General features: G+C 45.2%; 1 protein-coding gene across 7 annotated transcripts in view; it reads right to left on the minus strand.

The window, feature by feature from the left end:
• Positions 1-22,679, minus strand: part of ADGRB1 (adhesion G protein-coupled receptor B1) — a 294,461-nt gene that overhangs the window by 42,122 nt on the left and 229,660 nt on the right. For all 7 annotated transcript variants that reach the window (XM_080380266.1, XM_080380265.1, XM_080380263.1 and 4 more), the window contains 4 exons: positions 19,758-19,860; positions 15,534-15,684; positions 11,255-11,324; positions 1,423-1,489 (listed from right to left, as the gene is read on the minus strand). In XM_080380266.1, coding sequence (XP_080236392.1) covers positions 1,423-1,489; positions 11,255-11,324; positions 15,534-15,684; positions 19,758-19,860 — 391 coding nt within the window. The remainder of the gene's footprint in view (positions 1-1,422; positions 1,490-11,254; positions 11,325-15,533; positions 15,685-19,757; positions 19,861-22,679) is intronic.

The raw sequence follows: 22,679 nt of genomic DNA on the forward strand, positions 1-22,679 counted from the left end.
GAGCTATAAGCTGTTATGTTGTTGGGGCAAATAGCTTGTCCATCTGAAAGCACTAAGCCACTTAATGCTCCTGTCAATTTTCCTGGCTATAAAGAAGACCCTGACCCCTATCAGCTACGTTACTGAGGGAAATCCAACTATCATATGCCTACAGAGACTGAATGACTGGCTGGTATGAACACCCGTTTACCCCCACTCTTTGCTGACTGCTCTCTGAAGGCTCAACTACGTGTCGCAGCCTTCCACTAAAGAAAGACCCTAACTGATACAAGCCTTGCTTTGTTATAGAGGAGGGGAACTGCTGGCTTGGTTCTTTGTCATCATGATGAAACCATGGCACCAAGGTCATTTGATGTGCAATGGCAGCAGTGAGAACAGAGGCAGCAATAGCTTTCATGTAGCTACTCTCCTGTAAGCCTGCTCCTGCAGTGGGGTGGTTAACCTTCCAGGCATTGCACAAAACAAAAGCCTGATCTGAAAAAGAAATCGTGTCAACAACCTCATTCCTGTGGGGCCCCCCAGGGCACCTGAGTCTTAGAGGACATACAGGTCCTACACTGGATAAAACACTGGGCTGCAGAGAAAGACTGTCACTTACATGTGGAGGCCCAAATGTGGCATTAAATCCATTTGAGATTGCTGCAGAAGCGATTTCCTAGAGGATCAGTAGTTCTCAAATTCTTTGAACCCTGACAGTCAAGATTTCTCATGGCCAGTGAGGCTTCAACAGCAAGGAAGCTTGATAAAAGGTATGTCATCTTTTGAGTGACACCTTCAACTCAAGAAATGACTGGCCAAGACTGGCTTTGGTGCTGTGTTGGAGCCAAGGGTGAGGGGACAGTAGAACAGACTCCCACCATGGATGGGGACAGAGTTTAGGAATGTCCACTTTAACCATCCCATCTCTTTGAACTAGAAGCAAACATGACATTTTTAGGGTCACAAAAGACCCCCGCAGCACTGATTTGAAAACCTCCATTTCACCTGCAAACAAGGAAGCAGCTTACATGCACTGAACATCTGGGACAGACCAGGAATAAATGCTGGCTGTGGAAACACAGCCTGGTCTGAAAGTAACCAGCAACAGCAGTTTCTGAAGGAGTTAATGTCAGGTATTTCCACCATCATCCTGCACTTCCAACCAGATTGGGCAAAAGAGAGGAAAAACATTAATCTGATGTCTAGGGAGCTCCAGAGAGGACAGAGATGGAAGGCTGAGAGCCGAGGCATATTACATTTCAGAATCAAACCCATCCCAGATTGCTGGCTTCTAACACTTTGCTCTTTATTCCTGGGGGAGAAAGCTATTCAAAGCATGAGTGGAAATAAAGAGGGGCATTCTTGGATTGAAAGAACAAGGAAAATGCTATAAGGTAAAGAGAAAAAAAGAAAAAAGAAAAGCTTTCCACCAAGCTTAAATACCAAAACAACAGCAGCAGCTGGTCCCACGAAGGCATAGAGAAGACCTCCCTCTAATGACAGCCAGCAGCTGGAAAATGAAGAGAGAAAAGAAAGTTACCCAGTGGCTAGCATCACGGACAGGTACATGTCTGCTTCTTCTCTTTGCCTGTAGGGTTCATCTTGGGAGGTGATACCCCATGGCAAAAAGAGTTTACAGCAAGCAAGTTTTGCTTCCCCTTTCTCCTGAACTTGCATAAAGGCTCATTTGCCTGGGGGTCTGCCTGCAGAATGGCATTCAACTGTGCACGGAGGAATGCATGCAAAATTAATGGTAATGCTCTGTTTCAATGGAAGCAGAAGCGGTTGGATCAGTTTGCTGGCAAGATGATGCTCTTGTCCTACTCACTTAGAAAACAGTGGGAATTGTCCCTTGCTCATTAACCACTGTGCCTGCCAGAGGATTAGGTCCAGGAGGGCAATACTTCTCCTGGATCCTTCCTTTGAGCTTGCTGCCATAGGGAAATTTGACAACACAGCAGCAAGGTGGGAATTCATAGCACTCCTTAAGTGAATGCTCTGAAGGAATGAGCTGAACATGAGGGGTATGGTGCATCTTCTGGAAACCAGCTTGTTCCTTCTTCCTCACACCATGAAACCTGAGAGGACTTCCCCTTTCTCCATTGACCATGAGTGGAATTTAGGTTCCTAAACTGCATGGTGCCTACACAAACTGAAGGGGCTCATCTAAATGCTGACATATGCCCTATTGGTTCTACCACAGACCCAGTCACCCTTTATGGTATTTCTAGTCAGCAGAGATTCAACCAAAAGACTCCGGGATGAGGCATCTACTTTCAATCAGATGAATCACATCCTGAACTCCCTTGACTGCCTTGACCAGATCTTCACCATCCAATTAAGCAGCGCACCTAACCCAGATGGAGACATCACTGGAGAGATTATAGAATCATCAAATCCTAAAATGGTTTGGGTTGGAAGAGACCTTAAAGATCATTTACTTCCAACCCCCCTGTCATGAGCAGGGAGATCTTCCACTAAACCAAGTCATTCAAAGCCTTATCCAACCTGGCCTTGAACACTTCCAGGGAGGGAGCATCCACAGCTTCTCTGGGCAACCTATTCCAGTGCCTCAGCACCTTCACAGTAAAGAATTTCTTCCTTATATCTAATCTAAATCTACCCTCTTAAAAGTGTAAAGGCATTACCCCTTGTCTTTTCACTATGTGCCCTTGTAAAAAGCCCCTCTCCAGCTTTCTTGTAGGTCCCCTTTAGTTACTGGAAGGTGTCCCTGGAGCCTTCTCTTCTCCAGGCTGAACAACCACAATTCTCTCAGCCTGTCTCCATAGCAGGGGTGCTACAGCCCTCTGACCATCTCCGTGGCCCTCCTCTGGACTTGCTCCAGCAGGTCCACATTCTTCTTATGTTGGGGGTCCCAGGGCATAACACAGTACTCCAGGGGGAAGTCTCTGTAGAGCAGAGTAGAGGGGCAGAATCACCTCCCTCTACCTGCTGGTCACACTTCTTTTGACACAGCCTAGGATACAGTCAGATTTCTGGGCTACAAATGTACATTGCCAGGTCATGTTGAGCTTCTTCTCAACCCATGACCCCAAGCCCTTCTCCTCAGGACTTCTCTTAATCCTCAATCCACTCAGCCTGTATTTGTGCTTGGGATTGTCCCAACCCATGTGCAGGATCTTGCCCTTGGCCTTGTTGAACTTCATGATGTTCACATGTGCCCACCTCTCAAGCCTGCCAAGGTCCCTCTGGATGGCATCCCTTCCCTCCAGCATGTCAACCTACCACTTGGCTTGGTGTTGTCAGGAAATTTGCTGTGGGTGCATTCAATCCCACTATCCACGTCAACAACAAAGATGTGAAACAGAGTTGGTTCCAATACTGACCCCTGGGGAACATCCTTCATCACTGGTATCCACTTGAACATTGAGCCATTGACTGCAATTCTTTGAGTGTAACCATGCAGCCAATTCCTTATCTACCAAGTGGTCCCTCCATCAAATCCATGTTTACAGTTTAGAGACAAGAATGTCATGCAGGACAGTGTCAAATGCTTGACACATATGAGTACCTCAGCCTTCTCCATATCCTGAGTAACCAGGTCGGTCTCCTGTTTCCTTTCAGAGACAGCTCACATTTTCCCTAGTCTTCGTTTAATCACCAATGTACCTATAGAAGTTTTTCTTGTTGCCCTTCCCATCCCCGGACAGTTTAATTCTGTCAGGGCTTTAGCTTTCCTGACCTGATCCCTGGCTGCTCAGACAATTTCTCTTGTACTCCTCCCAACATACTTGTCCTTGCTGCCACCCTCTGGAAGCTTTCTTTTGTGTTTGAGTTTGTCCAGGAGCTCCTTGTTCATCCATGCAGATCTCCTGGTGGTTTTGCCTGACTTCCTCTTTGCTGGGACGGATTGTTCCTGAGCTTGCAGGAGGTGATCCTTGAATATTAACCAGCTTTCTTGTGCCCCTCTCCCCTCCAGGGCTTTATCCCATGGTGCTCTACCAAGCAGATCCCTGAAGAGGCCAAAGTCCAGGGTAGTGAGCCTGGTGTACAACCTTCTTGCTGCCCTAAGAATCTTGAACTCCATCATTTCATGGTTGCTGCAGCAAAGGCTGCCCTTGAGCTTCATGTTCCCCACCAGCCCCTCCTTGCTGGTAAGAACAAGGTCCAGCATAGCACCTCTTCTTGTTGGTTCCTCCATCACTTGGAGAAGGGAATTATCATCAATGCATTCCAGGAACCACCTGGACTGCCTATGCCCTGCTGTGTTGTCCCTCCGACAGACACCAGGGTGGGTGAAGTCTACCGTGAGGACCAGGGCTTGTGAACCTGAGATAGTTTCTATCTATCTATGGAGGTCCTCTCTGCTTAGTCTTCCTGGTCAGCCAGCCTGTAGCAGACTCCCACTATAATGTCATCTGGCCCTGCGCTCCCTGTTATAAACTCTTAATAAACCCATAAACTCTCGGCTGGCTCCTCATCCATCCCTAGGTAGAGCTCCATGCACTCCATCTGGTCATTTACATAGAGGGTGACAGCAACTCTTCATCTGCCCTGGCTGTCCTTCCTAAAGAGCCTGTATCCTTCTATCCTAACACTCCACTCACAGGAGCAATCCCACCACATCTCCATGATACCGTTAAGATCATAGCCCTCCAGGTGTGCCCACATCTCTAACTCCTCTTGCTCATTGCCCATGTTACGTGTGCTTGCATAGAGGCATTTAAGCTGGGCCCTGATCAAGCTGAACTACTGACTGGAATTCCTTTGTGCTGCTTTTCAGGTGTTCTATAGTTGACCTGGAATCCCTGTCAAGGCTCTGGGCATCTACTGGTGGCACTGGTACCAAACTGGTAGGAGTGGGATGGATTGAGATTCCCCTTCCCTGGCAACTTTAGTTTAAAGCCCTCATTGCTACCTGAAATGCAGGATGAATTCCATCTCTCACGTAAATAGTATGAATACAGCCTAGGTGTCCTCATGAAGCTCCTACTGCACCGGACAGTGACGTGCTGCGCACAGACATATCCATACTAACAAACTTGCTTAAAAAAGAAAAAAACCAAAAAACAACAAAAACAAAACAAGCGAAGAGAGGCAGGGGAAATCTCACTCTGCTCCCATCCTCAGAGCTGAGCATCACAGGCTGTCTGGATAGCCAACAGGATTTTCAGGTTTGACCATAAAGTCAGGAAGAAAACAATTTTTCACTGGGAGAGTGACTGAGCACTGGCAGAGGGGTTGTGGAGTCTCCATCCTTAGAGCCACTCAGAAGCACTCTGGGCATGGTCCTGAGCAGCCAACTCTAGGTGACCCTGCCTGAGCAGCGGGGGCATTGGAGCAGACAGCCTACAGAGATCCCTTCCCACCTCAACCAGCCTGGGGCTCTGTGACAGTCATCAACAGTTACAGCAGCACTGGAGCTGAAATTTCCATTTTGTGGGCAATCCAGCTGTTCAAAGCATGGACACATAAACTAGGTACTGCGAGGCAAGAAAGGATGCAAATTTACACTGTGCCAGCAACCCCATGGAAAGTCTGCATGCTTTGACATTGCAGTACCCTGGAGAAAATGTGCAATGAAGTAATCCTGTTTCAGCAGTAAACTACCGTGCGTTTACCACAGGAGAAGAGCAGGTAACCACAATGGAGCAAGGACTTTCTTAGAGCTCTGAACCCAGCTAACCCTGCAGTAATTCAGTTACGTGTCTGTACTCTCAGCAATACGGTTTCATTCTGCATCAGAAGCAAACCCATGTTGACTCTCAGAGTCTCCCGGGAAACAAAGCCCTCCTGGAAACATTTCAGTTTTGTTGATCGGCCTCATATGTTTTTTGTATCAATTCTGACTTGCAAAAAACGCTATTTTTTCACCCCAAAACACAGAACATTTGGGAAAAGAAAAAAAAAAAGTATTTCAAATTGAAAATCGAAAGCAGGACATTCTGTTTTTCTGAGACCTGCATCTTGTTTATTTCTAAATTAAACCTGTGATGTGTTAATTTAATCAATTCTAATTCCTTCCTGATAGCAAGTTGCTCTCACAAACTGACTGAGCTGCTGTAATAATAAAACGAATAATCAGCTGAGGAGGGAATAAGAATGAAGCTTTGTAGGGTTGCAATAACTGGAGGTCTCCCTAAATGCAAGGAGAGGGCAGGGGGAAGCAGGAGGGCTCCCAGATCTCAGTCCTTGCTCAGACCTTTTTACTCCAATGCTCCATCCTAATTTTGAGACCCTTTTTCCCAGGGTGTCTTCCAACCAACAGCTGAGCTGAAGAAAGAACTGACAGTTCCACACTCCAGTTAGTGATGAGGACTTGGTGTAATGAGGGCTCTCGTTCATGCCAGGTCCCTGGCAGCCCCTCCTCCCCTCTGAGCATCAGGCTTTCTGAAGGTGAGTTCACACATCACCAAGCACTGGTCCTTATCCCTTCTGACTGTCTGACCTCCCTGCCACAGTGCATAATGGAAGCATTCCCAAGGCTGTCAGAGGTGGTGGCTGACAGCAAGGGAAGGGAAAAGGTGAAGCGATACCCAAGAAGAGGAACCAACAGCAAACTCCAGCAATATATTAGTCTAGCGGAGATGCTTTTAGCCTTGTGCCTACAAGGCGCATAAATAGTTGCACTTCACTAAGAGGTTCCCCAGTACTTGCCAAGGAATCTCTTCACAGATCTCTCAAATAAAATTACCACTGGAAGGGAGTAAGTGAACGGTTTAACAATGCTCAGCAGCTCCAGACTGCTATTTCTAAGCGGTGCTTCCCTGACTGACAGCAGCTCTTGTGTTCAACGTGAAAGACCTCTTTGCAAAATATCTGATCCTTTTGTGAATCTGCCACAGCAAAAATGTGAGATGGATGGCTTTTGTCTTGGTGTGAAGGGCTGACTTCCAGACACCTTCTTGACTACACTGTACAGCTCTGCCAGCAACAGGTCACACCTAGATCGTGTGCAAAATTAAGTGGCTCCAATGCAACAGCCAAAATATTTGTATAAGACTGCAGCTGGGAACTGGGGCTGTCCCATCAGTACTAATTTAGAAATTAATATAGAAGCTGCTGAGACACCTGTGGGTGACAGAAGCCCTGACACAATGACACACAAGGACCCCTGGCAATTTGCAGTGTCCTGGCACTGCTCTCAGAAAACTTTTTGTGGGCTGTCTGCTGAGGAAGGATATGAGTTCCCAGCTACCAGTAGCACAACCTCAATTACTCAGTTCAAGCTTTAGGAGGCAGTTTGTCAAGCTTTAGAGGTCCAGGGTCAGTCCCTGGAGTACCAGCTAAAAGGAGAGTTATTATTCAGGCATTCAGCCTAATACCAGGAGGTGAGCAGTGGCGGGCCCTTTAGACCTCCATTATCTCCAAGACTCTTCGAGACTGGAAGTACAGCAAGTACCCTACCCCAACAGCTCTCCAAACAACCACACAATCTCCTTTCAGATGCTGTTCAGATAAGAAAAAGGATAAATCCCCTTGTGTTCTCCTCCCCTCCTTGTAGATGGAGAGTTCACAGCACTCCAGAAGTGTCTTTAGCCAGAAAGGCCTCTGAGTGAATGGCTGCTGGGGAATCGTCACTCAGAAAACAACAGAGGCACAGTCCAAATCCTGCAGTACGTATTAAATTCTTAATTTGAACCTCTCTCTCCCTTCTCATCTTTCCACCCAGTGGCCCAGTCTGGCCATCTAAAGGGTAAATATTACCTACAGCCTTCCCACACTTGGCACTGTCTCTGATCTCTCGTGTTACAGCTTGGAGATGCAGCCAACCCTTCGACTGCTACCACAGCCTGACGGGACAGCCCTCCACACTGCCACTCACTTCTGTTCTCATCGTTACAGAATAGCTTCACCCCATGAACAAAAAAAAAAAAAAAGACAGGACAAAGCTGGGTGAAATCCTGCTTAGGACCCAGGTAGACCACCTTGTCAGAGGTCCCTTTCTTAATGTGCTCCACTGCAGTTGCCACCTTGGTGTACCCTGCAGATGAATAGTTTCAGTCATCGTGACACAGAGACACGTTATGCATTTCACACGCTGTCCCTTCCACAAGCTTCACCATAGCAGTCTGTAACACCAAGATTAGTGCTACCATGACTTCAACAGCTGCAGCTATCCCCAAAATGCTCTCACAACAATGTCCCATAGATGGATGTCAGAGGTTTTTTACCATTGTGAGTGGGATGAGAAGACGACTGATATTTAGTTCAAATCCTGTGCTCAGCTAAATAACAGAGCCCTGCTTTGTCTTAATGCCCATGTCCAGAAGAAAACCAATGGGTGATAATGCACTGCTCTTAGGAATCAGAAATTGCAGGATTGGAAGAAGCTTTCAAAGACACTGTGAAGTCCCTTGTGGTATATCATGCCAGCTCTTTTCCCCTGCTTCACAGGGAGGGACGTGCTGGGGCTAGTGTCTTTCCTTCCTTCTGCAGGATGGAAACATTGTGCCTTGAAAGTCTGCCACTGCCTATTTGAAATGCCCTGTGCATGCCCTGTGCATGCTAGGGACAAAGCTGAAATAGCTCCTGATCTCTAGCTCCAAGCTTTGCAGCCACCTCATGCATTTCTGCAACGGACAGAAACCAACAAACATCCTGGGACCAGCTTCGATCCATGTCTGTATTCTTTTTATATGCCTTTAGCATCAGACAGTGTTAAATCTAGGTCTGAACAACTTCAAGTTTTTGAGTTCAAGCTCTGAGATTACTCCTATGTAATATTGACTTTACTCTAGAGGAGAGGTAAAACCAAGGGCATTCCCACACATAAATGTAAGACAGCTTTTATGCCTTTGGAGCAAGGAAACAGGGATAAGTGTGAAAGCACTGCAGCCTGTCAGGGCACCCTGCCTAGCTTGGTCCACATGAATATTTGTTTCATGTTTTAAAATGCACCAATGCACAAATGTAACTCTCGTTACAGTGATGCTCAGCACTGTTTTATGCTCAGCATCATGGCTCATGAACCCACCACATCATCCACCTGGCACAGCAGTGAGCACCCACTTGCTCTCCCTGCATGGAGGCAGGACAGGGACTGCTTAACCAGCACCCATGGGGACATCCACGCTGCTTGGGGCAGAGACGCTGGCTTGAGGGGGTGACTGCAAGTTAGCTCTGTTTAGCTCTGGCTCTTGGTAAAGCCAACAGCAGGAATTACAACAAGATGGCAGCGTTAGGAATGTCTGATGGGCTCTCTGTGGTTGAGAAGAATTGTTGTTCTTCGCTGGGACTCACCAGCTTTACCACATACTGGGCTGCAGCATGGAAGGGAGGTGAAAGGAGGACAAACTGGACTTGATGGGGTGTGAAGGCCCCCTGCTATTTTGGTGACAAGCACCTTGACAGCAGAGCTGGGAAACAGTGTCACTTGGGCTGCAGATCCTGCTGGGAGCACAGGATCCCCTGCCATTCCTCAACCTCCCCCTCCCCCTGCCTCCCATCCCCTGCTGGGCAGGGAGGTAGGCAGCATCCAGCCCTTGGATGCAAGGAGCAACAGCGTCTTTAGGGCTGAAAGGAGTCAGAGGATTAGCAGCAAAAGGAGAAGAGCTGGTGTGGTTAAGCATCCCCTGGGAACGATGGAAAGTCAGCGCAGCCTGTTGGCCACCTTGCCGGCGTGCCAAATCTGGGAGCAAAGCAGGAGTCCAGCAGGTTTTGTCACGCGTTGACACCCTTTTGACTGCAGTCTAGAAGGGTATTGCTCTGGGCGGGGAGATGTTGGCACGCAGTGGTCCAGGGCAGTGAAACAGGGTGTGCTTTCCTGCACGTTCTTCCCTTCCCTGCCCAGGCTCTTTTGTGTGGTCAATGTGGACCACAAAACACGCGGCGACCCTAAGCATTAATGGAGAAGGAGCTACAGAGCTTTTTGCACCAATTGCCACCAGTCTCTAAACAGGAAAGGAAGCCAAAATATTTAGGACCTCCTTCCCATTCCCCTGATGCTTGTTCATTAAGAACTGGTCTTGCAGACTTGCACAGAGTAAAGTGCCAGAAACAGCAGACCCACAGAAAAGCTAAAGGGTAGCTGGGATCTCAGCAGTGCTTCTGAACGCCAGGCTATGCGTTGTCCTCTTCTGAGTCATGCAACACGCTGGATCACTCTCCACCAGGACACGCTGAAGCCAAGTCACTTGAGCTGGGGCAGGCAAGTCAGGACAGGTATGACCAATGCATCCTGATGCCAGCACAGGCTTCAGGGATTGTAGCTAGGGATTTGCATTTGACCAACCCACGTTCCTGAGCCCTCTGTATTGTACAGTATTTTGCAGTAATTTAGACTACATAGCAAACAGAGAATGCTACTATGCTGTTTCAATAGTCTCCTGCAATCAAAATGCAAACCCTGGACCATTTGGTCGTGGGTGTGCACAATATGGTGGGAATTGAGAAGGAGCAGACATTCCACATGATATTTTCTCAGTGGACCTATTGAACCCTCATCCGTCACTGGCCACATCTCCAACTTCTGTCTTAAACATTTTTCATGTGGGATGCAATCTACTAGCTAGGAAGGCTTTAGATAATGATGGGTTGCAGTAGGGAAGGGCCTGATTTATTGCTGCATAAAATATTATCCTTTGGCTGCCACTATACATAAAATTTCTAAGCTATCTTTCTCACAACACAGTGAAAAAACACCACTTTCTTTTTCTTCCTCTTTTTCAAGTTGCACTAATGCTTCAGCTCTGAGTAATTCCAGCCTTGCCATCATGTGGTTTTTACCTCTGAACCATCTTATTCTATTATTTCTACTGCTGCCTTCTTCCCACATTACATGCTTCCTAAAGGCAAATCCTGTGGAATTTGGAAAACAGGCAAAATGATATCAATTTCCAAACCCTGGATTGAAAAACTCATGCTCATTCTGGTGTCTCAGACTGAGCCGAGCTATTTTTAAAACCTGGGACCAGTCAAGTAAATGATTAAATAGATAAACACAAAAGCTACTTTTAATTTTTAAACATCCTAAACTTTAAATAGTCTACATTTTCTCCTAAAAAATAAAATTAAAAAATCTCTAAGTAGAAGGTACATACATCAAAGTTATGTCATATACACAACAGTTAAATCTTACTAGTCTCTATAAACTTGCTTTTAAAGTAATATACAACCCACCTTGGCCAGCTGATGGCTGGAGGAGGCAGGGAGGCAGGATGGCTCCTTCCTCTCCCATCATCCCTGTCTCCCTCTGCCATGGGCAGCACAGCAGAATTTAACCCCTGCCCTGGCTCCTGCAGCTTGTGACTGGATTTTGGCAAAAAGGATGGAGGGTAAGACAGGAAGAAAAAGGAAGAGCTCCTTTACTCACTAGTTCACAGTGCCGTACCCCTTGGCTTTAGTAAATCCCACGGAAATGGCAACGACCAAGGCGGGGAGCCCTGTGGAAATGAAACAAGGAAAATTGGTCATTTAAGCATATGTGCAGCTCATCTCCCACTCAACCGCATAATATACCCTATTCTGTCCAGTGTTATTCTAGCACCATCTGTCCCAGCCTGGGTCTTTGGCAGAGACTGAACTCAGGACCTTCAAAGCCAAAAGCATGAACCCATGTTACCTCTGCTAATGAAGTAAAGGCCATCAGCTGTAATCAGCTCATATCCTGCCGTGGTCTCAGCGGTTGTGTGGTGATTGACAGTACATGCAGATGCATAAAATGCATTTATTTTGTTCTTGTGTATGCAGGCTGGCCAGAAATATATAAGGGTGTCTCCTGAAGATGGAATATTCAGCCACAACCCAACACAAATAAACTAGCAAGGGGGAGATTAAGGACTATGTTTGCTCTTAACAGAATGTATGATGAACAACCCAGGTTCAAATCTCATCCCAAATGAGACAGAAAAGGAAACGGAAACATGTTTTCCCTATCACAAACAGGTCCCGGTCCCAAACAGGTCCCCCAAAAGTGGTGGGCCATGATCTATAACAGAGCAGGTCCCTCTGAACAACAATGGAAAAGAGCATCAGAACATCAGATCTTTCTGCTAACCAGGATACTTCCTCTCTTGCCAGACCTGCTCCCTTTTTGTTTCCGAAAGGGGAGTAAACCAGCTGCCCTCAAGACGACACACTTCATTATGAGCACTGCAAAGGATGCGCAACTTAAGTCTGTGGCTGGGATGCCTCAATGTACCAAGTATAATTTATCTTCAGAGTATCATGAGCTAATGGGGCCAAGATGGGATGTCATTTCAGGTGCATAAGGGGGTGAAGCTATGGATTTGATCTTGCTGCTGGAAGCTCCCACAAAATTAGAGAGGAGTATAAAGAAAACCTGCTGGTTATTGTGCAACCTGCTGGTTATTGGAAGAAAACACATAAAAAGCTCTGAAATTCTGGGGTCCTTGAATGTCTAGGCACAATGAGAACTAGCAAAAGACACTACTTCTTGCTAATAGTCTTCTGATCTTTCTTATTCCTGCCACGACGAAGTGCCCAAAGACCTACGGAGGAGATTGGGTACTTTTGTGGTTCACTAGCCCCAGCCCAGTTCTCCCCTTTCCCTGAAGAAATGCCTGGATATCAGCTAGTTATATCTGGTTCTTCATCTATGGAGGTCTCCATGTGGACTTTCACAGCCCTCCTCCTCATGACATGATGAATTAAGCTGTCTCAGTGCTAAAGATGGGCAAATCCCTTTAAGAATTAGCAGAATCAGTAGCCAGTTAGGGTTAGTACTTCTTGACAAGACCCCAATTCTTGCACTGTAGAGGTCATGGCAGGTGACTGCAGAAGACACTGTAGATCAAAGGGATGTGCAGACACGGCATCTAAACAATAACCCTGCTGGCAAGGTGGTCACTCAGCAATACAAATCATTGCAAGACTGATTAATGGTGATGCTCTGCAGCCAGCTTGGAGGTATAAGGCCAGGTTGGCTGGAGTATACAGCATTTGAGAGTTATCATAAAGGGAAGTGTTTCTCCTCTCGTATGAGATTTCCAAGCACAGCTCACGTTTGATCAGTCTAAAACCAACAGGCAGTGTGTTTAAAAGATTTCTTTTCCTTTTTATTTTCTTTTTTTTTTCCTCCCCCCCCCCACCCCCACCTTTTCTTAGTTGAATATTGCTTCTCTTTCTAAGCCTCCTTCACACCTCATCTGGATATATCCTGGGTGCTGTACTCACTAAGATGCCATCAATATGGCATTCCATGACAGGCACACCAAGAAACCACATGTGAAAGGACTTTTTCAGTATAGCTTGATGCAAAAGGCTCTGTGAAAGAGGAAAGTTGGCTAAGACTCCTCCAAAAATAGCAGCTTGTACTTCGCAAAGTGCCTCTCTTAGATGTGATAATTATGCAGAAATACAGGCTGTGAACTCGTCAGCTTATAGGGACTGGTTTGTACTGAGCCTGGGTAGGAGCCTCAGCTTGTGCTGAAAATGTACCTCTGCAAGGAGCATTTACTGAAGGTGGTAGCTATGCCATGGTAGCTAAGCTAAAGAGCATTGTAAGGAGGGGTGCTGTACTCCTCTGCCTTGAGAGAGCTGTTAATGATCTAATCACAGTTAGATGTGATGAGACTGAATAAGAAAATCAAAACTCTTAATCTGTTTTTGATTATTTGAAAGAAAGTTATTCCTACCTGGTCTGTTCCATTTACTGTGTGTGGATTCTCCTCCTAGGCAGTCAGTCATGCTACGTAATCAGTGGCAAGGTTTTGGGGGCTTTCTGCAGAAAGTGAATTTTACATATACAATTCCAAATAAATACATTAGAAACCTGTTTCAGAGAGTTTTGTACTGCCAGGCCAGAGGAGAATCAGGTCATGTGTTCATCATGTCCCCCTAGAAAAGGTCGTTTGCCAATAACTGCCAAGAGCCATAACTGTTATGAACAACTACAGACCCACTTAAGAGCTTGAACTGTGGCAGCATTAAAAATCTAGTAGTGGAAACTATGACATGGTCATAAAAAGACTAAAAAAATTACTTATTCTTTACTCAGGCTAAATATGATGACTGAATTGTTTCTACGGAACAGTTTGTCTGTCTGTTCTAAATAATAATAGTAAAAAATTTCCAATTGCTCTTTTCTGGAAAGGCAGAGTTACATACTGAAGAGAAGAAAAAAATAACACCCTAGGAATAAATCTCATTGCTGATGAAAACCACCATAGCTTCAATGAGCTACAGCTGACAGCAGCTGAGAACTTGGCAAAGATGTCTAGAACAAGGGCTTAGAGAAATGCTAATATGCAAAGGGGGAAAAGGGGGAGAATCAGCCCATGACAAAGTGAATTGTGCTAATTATTTCAGATTATGCTCTTTAAAACGTATTTTCGGACTCTTTCCTCTTAGAAGTGCCATTAATCCCAGCTCTACAGCTGAAGTCTAACAGGATGCTAAATACCAGAAATTCCCTTGCTGCCTTAATAGGCGAAAACGTTCTTCATTTCTTGTCCTAACCTACTCCAAATGGTTAGTATGCATTATTTATCAGCCAGTGCATCCTAGCTCAGAGATGACTATGTTTTACTAGCAGTGCAAATTATGCTTCTACACATGTAGGGTGTTTTCTTAAATCTGTGCAGACTACAAATGTGAATGTCGCTCATCCAAAATTCCCTTGGCTAACACACCCATCTGTCCCAGCTTTTACAAATCAGAAAAATCCCTTTTTATTGCCTAGAAAAGCTATTAGTTGGTTGCATTCGATATCCCTGATGTCCCTTGAATCGCTGTGTTCGTGTATAAACATATGCATGAACACACACAGGCGCATCCAGCCTGTGCTTTGCATGTATGTGGCTATGCTCCTGCTACACACAAACAGCGGATTTCAATAACACAATTTATTTTCTATCGTAAGCAAGAGCTAGGAGAGAAAACTTAAAGGGATCCAGGTGCTGGAACGAGGATGGCTCTTGATGTGCCAGAATAAATCACATCAGGGCACCTCGTAAGCATCGGAAATACCTTGCCTGGGGAGAAATGCTAGACTTCAGTAGTAAAACGAGACACTAATACAGCTCAGACACACAACGGTTTCTCTCTCCCTTTCTCTTTTTTGCCTGCTCGTTTTTAAGCAACTTTTTGTTCAGTTGCTCTTTTCAAATGCACGCTTGTTACTGCTTTGAAAGCCCAGGTTATGGGTTTGTGTTTGTTTTCTACTACAGAATGCATCATTTAAGGCTAATAAATTAAACATACGGAAGAGGCAGAGGGAGAGAAATTAGTTACCAGCATCTGTACCAGTCTTATAGTTTATTTGTCTACAAAAAGCCCTGCTGCCATGGAGATGGGATTTCAAAGCTTGCTTCACTCCAGGTTGCACGTGGAAGGAGACAGTGAGAGAGAGAAAAGGAGAAAGCAAGAAAGAGACCCAAATCCAGCAGAAACTACCCTCAGCATACCCTTTGAAAACTCAACCCCTCCGCAACTCATCTATTTGGTGTGACCCTTGGGTATGCTGGGTGGCAAGCAGGTCTTTGCAGCTCTTGCTGATGCTGTTTTTAACCATCTCAGCCTTTCCTGACACCCCTGAAAGGGTTCCCAGCACCCTCTGCCAAGCCTTCTGCAGGGCATCAGTCCCTCTTGTAGCCCAGACCCTCTCTGCTCCACAGACCCAGGATCCTCACCCCATCCAAGACACAAGAAGCGCTTGCGGATGATGCGGTTCCGTAATCGGCCCGTCACGGCCATGTAGGACTGCCAAGCCTCGGTCAGCACCCAGCAGAAAGAGGAGAGGAAGAAGAAGTGCAAGAAAGCTGCCACCAGCGTGCATATCACCTGGAGAGAGGAGGAAAGGAGGACATGTGAGAAGAGCAGCAGGCAGAGAGAGCAGCGCTTAGGAGAGCAGAAGGTGCAGGGAGGTGCTTCCAAACCAGGCTCTGGAAGGCAAGGTCATGGAGATCAGGACACAAAGAGACGTTTTAGAAGGCAGCCTCCCCCACCAGCTTCAACCCAGCAAAAGACCAAAATTTCAGTACTACACGGAAATCAGCTGCTTTCAAGCATGAGCTCTAAGATTTTTGCTGAAGTCTGAGCCTGCATCCCATCCTGGTGCTTTCTTGGCTTCAGCAAGGCATATTCATTTTCATAATGATCAAAACCATTGCCATGATCCTTTTGAGGAGGACGAAGCAGTTAATAAGCCGTGCACTAATCTCAGCTCAAAAGATTTGCAAAATACCATGTCATTGGCAGCCAAGCCATAGAAATGAAATCAGAGAGGGGCAATTTAGACAGTGTCCTGCCAGGGAAGGATCACTGAACGAAAGAGTTAAGCCATGAGAACTGGGTGAAATCACGGCTGCCAGGGGCTGGTAAGGACTGCAAACATGAGTAGTGCAAGTTGCCCAAGAGCATATAACTGCTAGCAGACAGGGGGAAAACAAACAAACAAACAACAAAAAAACCAACCAAAAAAAAAAAAAAAACAAAAAAACCACCACAAAAAAAAACCACCTAAAACCCCCAAAGAAACTACATTGGAAGGAATTTCATAATGGCGATCTCTACTACTCGGTAGGGAAATGTCTCAAGGGAAACGTAGGGAGCTTAAGCCATTTAAAATTAAACTGGGGAAAGTACTAGCAAATGCATTATGAAGAACAATCCTGTAGTGCCAGGGAGATGGACTGGAAAGCTGACAAGCTCGTCTTTGTTTTTAACTCAACAAGGCCAAATCTTTCACTGGTGCAAATTGGTGCCGCTCTGTTTAACTCTGCCAGTTTTCCACCATCTGTGAGCTGGAAACTGTGAATCAATGTACTCAAGAAGAAAATGATGGAAAGAAACTTCAGTGGCTCCCAAGGAGAAGGGAGAACAAATAGACTTTAAAAGTGACTCTGGAGAAAAAAAATATGGCTTAAGGCATTCAGGGCAGGGGGAGGTTTATAATAAAGCATTTCTCTGCTTTTATCAGGAAATATGGACTTTGGGTTTACGGTCAATGAACCTTCCTCTTTTTTCATCCACCAGCATCTTTTAACACAGAGCTCTCATGCATGGAGTGTCTTTTTTCACGATTTTATCGGGTTGCTCTCGATTCATACACTGGCACAAACTGGCATTATCAGAGGTTGTGAATAAAAGTAAGACTGTGTGTTCTTTGAGACAGGAACTGTCTTTTTGTTCCACATTTGTATTTGACACCAAAACCCTTTGCATTCTGCCTATAAACAGATTCTGAATGGCAGTTCAGTACAAATGACACAGCTCAATATGATAATTTCAAGTAATTTTCACATTTTAAAAGAATCCTAAAAAGGTAGTTGTTATTCATCAGCTTACATACATACATAAAACAGTTAAAAACACAGGATGCTTTCTGGAATATATTTTAAGAAACTGTTATTTTAGAAAAAACAACATTATTTTTTATTTTTTTTTTAACATCACATACAAAACTATTTGTTTTACCACTTTGGTTTTGTTCTGCACAAACACAGTTCTGCCCAGTGTGCCAGCAGTTTGTTCTGCACAAACACGGTTCTGCCCAGTGTGCCAGCAATTTGTAAAGGGGAGAGAAAACCTTTGCTTTCCGATTTTACACCAGAGATACATTTTCTGGGTATTTTTTTCTCAATCGGGTAGTTTTGATAAAATGGGAAGGAAGAAGAGAGGAGGGGAGCACAAAAGAAATATGCACACCTTAGCTGGGCCAGGATAAACCCATTGTCTGAACTGAAACCAGGCTGTGAACTTGGCGAGCTGATGGGCAAGCATGTATTTGCTTCTTCTACTCCTGCTGCAGGTTTTTTTTCCTTCCTTGTAAGGAAAAATAATCACCTCCATGAAGGCCTAAGCACAGGGATATGATGTCCCAAGCTGCTGCAGAAAGATCTAGCAGAGTTTGTCAGTCTGTCAAGGCCATTAGCCCTTGTTTTCCTTTAAGAGGAAAAATCTGTTTCCTTGCAGCATGTAGCCATGCCTTTGAGACATGGACAGTTCATGCAACATTAATTTCTTTTGTATCACATTATTGCTGACACTAATTTTTTAGCCTTTTCCCATGCCTTTCATCTTCAAAAAGCTTAGCAAATCCAGGCATGGAATCTTGCCTTTGAGGTTACATGGATGGAAATCAAGGGAGAATTTGGCATTTCCAGGGAAACTAATACTGTAGAAAGTCTCCCAAGTAACTGCTATTATAAATCAATCATCACCAACACTTTAAGATGCTCCATTATCAATAATTGAATGTGAATAAAATCCTAATTTACACTTCTTCGTCTCTTCTCTGTATAGTTTTCTTTCTCTGTTCCCTGCCAGAGACTGTTTACTAGATGGCTAAGCGGAAATCCAAGAATAACCTTTCTATTTATGGTGTTTCATGCATATGTATGTGCAAAGAGCTAATCTGCCTCACGCAATCGAAGCCCGGAGCTTTGAATCCCTGCTAACAGCTCTGACAGTCAACACCCAGAGTAATGTGAGAAAAAGCACGAGGGAGAACCTGAGCTCACAACTGTGCCCTGAAAGGGGTGGGAGAGGGTGAAGACATCCACCTCCTGTCCTGGGGTGAAAAAGAATAACCAAAGAGGTGGTCCAGGCATGGTTTGCCATATCGTGCATACTTCAGTATTTCTTTCTATGGAAAGAAGTTCCTAGCCCACACTTGGGGTTGCAGACGATGCACCCAGGGAAAGCAAGAACTTATCTCACGCCTTCTCCACCTCTTGCCAATGATGTTGGCCATGAAAGGCAGCTCTGCTTCATGAACTTAATTTCTGAAAGGCACTTGTTTAATAGCAGCAGGGCTGGCTGGCTGCATGTCTCCACACTTCTTTTCACACGCATGACTCAACAGCTGTAGAGCTTTTGCTAAAACAACCTACCCCTAACAGCCCTCCACAGAAATGAGTGTTAGTGATTCAGTAAACCCTGGGGCTTCTCTGCAGAAATGCTTCCAAAAGTGACAGCATGCTCTGGCTGCCAAAGTAGAGGCTTGAAAAAACTGGCCATTCACTGGTTATTATTAACTAAAACCTAAATTTTTACTTCTGATTGAGATTGTGGCAGCAGGAGTAGTGGAGGATGCTTCTTGCCTCAGTTTTCTGCTTAGCAGAGTTAGGATAGTTGAAGCACTTGTGGGGATGGGGAAAGGTACAACTGGAAAATACTAACAATGAGCAGTGATTTGTCATGCCAGCCGCCAACAGGGAAACTAAAAGTACGCTAGCTGGAGAAAAGTCATACAGGCAACATGTGCGTCTCCAGCTGGGTCTGTAATGGGGGAAGGCATGTACGTGAAACCAGGGCACTTGGCTTGAAAATCCCCGTTATGTCTTGCCTTTACTGCTCGAGTCACACTGTGATCCACAGCGAGTCCCTTGCGGTCCCCAGCTCTGCAGCGTGCACAGCACGTCTGGCAATGCTTCCTAACCCAAATAAAGGTGTTTTTTGTGGCTGTGTTCATTAACATCTGCTAAGCGCTTTAAGCTCCGAGTATAAAAGTTGCTGGAGAAATAAATGTAAAGCTGAGATATTGTGTTGTTTGGTTGTTGTTGTTGGGTTTTTTTAAAGCCTTTTCTCAATCTGTCTTTCTTTGTAATTTTTGGAAAATAAAATGGTTAAAGCCTTGCAAATAACCATGTTTCTTTAGTGTGCCGTGTGCCAGCTACTCTAGGCAGACACTCAAAAATATCACATTGGTTTTAATCAAAGCCCTGAGGATGCTGACAAATTATCAAAGAAAGAGTGAGAGAGAAAATAGAAATCTGCCATTTAGTTGTGTCTTTGACATGTCGCTAATTAACAGATGGAGGAAAAATGAGGAAGAGCTGCCTGAACGGATCATTTCAGTGCTAAACCAGGGGAAAAGCAAACAAATAAACAAAGCCCAACTGATCTCTTACCTTATTCCGGGTCTGGGTCTGTCCGATCAGGATGAGAGCGTTGGAGGAGATGATGGATAGACAGAAGTTGATAAGAATGACAGAGCGCTCTGAGCGAATATACCTGCAGCAAGAGAAGAGGGGGAGGGAGATCCACCCTGTCACAACGTACATTAAGTTACCTCTGCAAAGCATCAACCGGGTGCAGGTTGCACTGGGCCAGGCTCTACAGAAGGCCATGGTAAGAGATGGCCCATTTCCTGCAGATCTTGTATGTTAAACAGACAAGAACAGGGGGGAAAGGGAGGGGGAGAGCTCGGGTGCAGTGCTCAGCCCACAGATCTCTCCATCCTCCCGCATCAATGCTGGAGTTATGAGCATAAGTCAACAAACAAGGGGCCAGTCTGGTCCCTAGTCTGAGCCTCTCCTAAAACAGTAGAGTGCTTCAAGTCTTCTTCAGCTCTGCTTACTTGAAAGGGGACTTGAAAAGGAGCTTACAAGAAAACAGACAGGCAACACATGGAAAAAATCCCAAATAAGAAGAGCCACAGGCATGCTGGTGATGAAAGCAGATTACGAATGCATGCACCTTCACAACAAAGTGTGTGTGATTCAGCATTCCCTTTTGTTTAACCTAACAACCCATCCTGAAGTGAGAAGTATTTGTGGCTTCCCCCCTCCCCACCCCAGATGGAGAGGTTTAGCACTTCCCAAAACTAGGCCAAATAAGTAACTGCAGCTGTGGGTCTGGGACATTAGGGATCCAGGTTAGGAAGCTGTTGCCTTCAGCACCTTGCATGAGCAAGCTATTTGTCATTTCTGATTTGCAATACTCAGCACAGCACCAACCTGCTGCTGAGGTATGTGCCCAACAATTAACTCAAACCACAGGCTGCAGAGGGAAATTTCTTTGAAGGCGCTTTTATCTACCTAATAAAATTCAAGGGGAATTGCAAAAGTGCAAGCCCTCAGGGACTGACTCAGGACCTGACCATACCAACACTCATACACGTGAATAATCTGAGTGATTCGTCAAGTGCCCTGCCTGAATGCCAGATGAGTGAAGAGTAGACGCTGATGCTTACAGAAATTAGAAACAGATCTATTAATCAAGCAGCTCATCCTTGGAGGCTAATGCAGGATTATTTCCTATATTCCAGCACATCAACTATTTATATTAGGAATGTAATTTCATTAACCGATTTTAGCAAGAGCAAGTTGGTCGTGCTTTGGCTGCAGAGTTTTGAGTTTCTGACTATGTAAGCAGGACGAGTTTACTGCACGTGTCTGTTCTGCCAAGGGTAAATCTGTGCTTCAGACCTGCTGAAGGCTGCAAAACTTTGATTTTAACTTCCCTCTGAGTTTTACCTTCAGACAAACATTAATATTGAGGATATGCTTTCCTGATTACAGAAAAGTCACTGACGCAAACTAGCCTGAACTTAAACCGTGTTGAAAATCTGGTTTATAGCTAGTTCTCCCTGAAACTCACCCAACCCCAGAACAGAGTACAAAACGTAGGCTTCTAGTTCAGCTAGAAACCAGGATTACTGCCTGCAAAATAAGACTCTGGTTCCTTTCATGGCCAATCTGATCCCAAATTTCCCCATTTCATTGGGCTTAATACAATGCTGTGCATCACCTGGATCCTATTCCATTTGTGGCTGAGGGTACCAAGCCATCAATCTACACTTTGATTGTAAAGCAATCAAAAATCAAAAATTGTAAAGCAATTTGAAGTAAAACATTGTCTCCAGTCAGCAGCTTCTAGGGGATAGAAAGGGAGATCTGGACTCTGTCCTGGTGGGAATGAGATTTAATAAATCTGTGTAGCAACACTATGATCCAATTGGCATTAGTGTGCACTTTGAAAGTCTCCTCTGGTCAAAAAAGGTAAGAAATGAGTTGACCATAAGTATAGACTGCATGTGAATGTAAGGGAAGATAATACAGCTGTCTTCAGATTTTTTCCCCCACTTAAACAAGCCTCTCCTTTCTCCGTGCTTCCTTTCATGCACTGCGAGTCCATCCTGTTCCCCAGATCCCTGAACCTCCAAATTACAAGATGTGGGTTCAGAACATGTAGAGTCACATCATCAGAATAATTTAGGTTGGGGAAACCCCTCTCAAGTTCCCAGTCCAATCCTCTGCCCCCAAAAAGGGCTACTTTCAAAGCCAGATCAGGTTTCTCAGGGTCTTGTCCAATCGAGTTTTGAAAATCACCAAGAACAGAAATGCCACCATCTTTCTTGGATGACTTGTAACAGCGCTCAACTGATTTCACGGTGAAGAATTGTTTTTCTTAGTAACCAGCTGGATTTTTTTCCTGCTGCAGCTGGTGCCTCTAGACCTTTCGCTGTATACCTCTGCAAATTGCTTGACTTTTCCGTAACTCCTCTTTAACAGCCTTCTCTTCTCCAAGCTAACCAAGCCTTGTTCCCTTTGCCTCCTTTTACATTATGCTCTCCAGCTCCCTAAGCATCTGCTGGACTTATTCCAACGTGCTGACATCTCTGGTGTTGGGGAAGTCCAGTATTTGGCACACTTGCCAAGAGTGTCAAGCAGAGAGGAATAATCAATTCACTTGACATGTTGGCTATACTCTTATACTCTGTATAGCCCAATATAATGTTGGCCATCATTGCTACATGGCTGCACTGCTCATTTATTTCTGAATTGTTGCCTACTAGGACCTGCAGAGCCTCCCCTGTGGAGGCATGAGGAAGCCAGTCAGTCCCCAGCCCATCCTGCACCACACTGTTATTCTGTCCCAGCTGCAGGACTGTGCATTTATCTTTGTTGCACCATTTCTCCAGCCCATATCTCTAGGTTTTTGAGGTCCTTCTGAATGGCAGTGCTGTTCTCCAGCATATCAGTCACTCCTCCCAACCTGGCATCACCCACAAACCTACTGAAGGTGCAATCTGCCCCATTATCCAGGTT

Source organism: Falco punctatus, assembly GCF_963210335.1.
Source record: "Falco punctatus genome assembly, chromosome: 3".
In the NCBI taxonomy this organism is placed as follows: Eukaryota; Metazoa; Chordata; class Aves; order Falconiformes; family Falconidae; genus Falco; species Falco punctatus.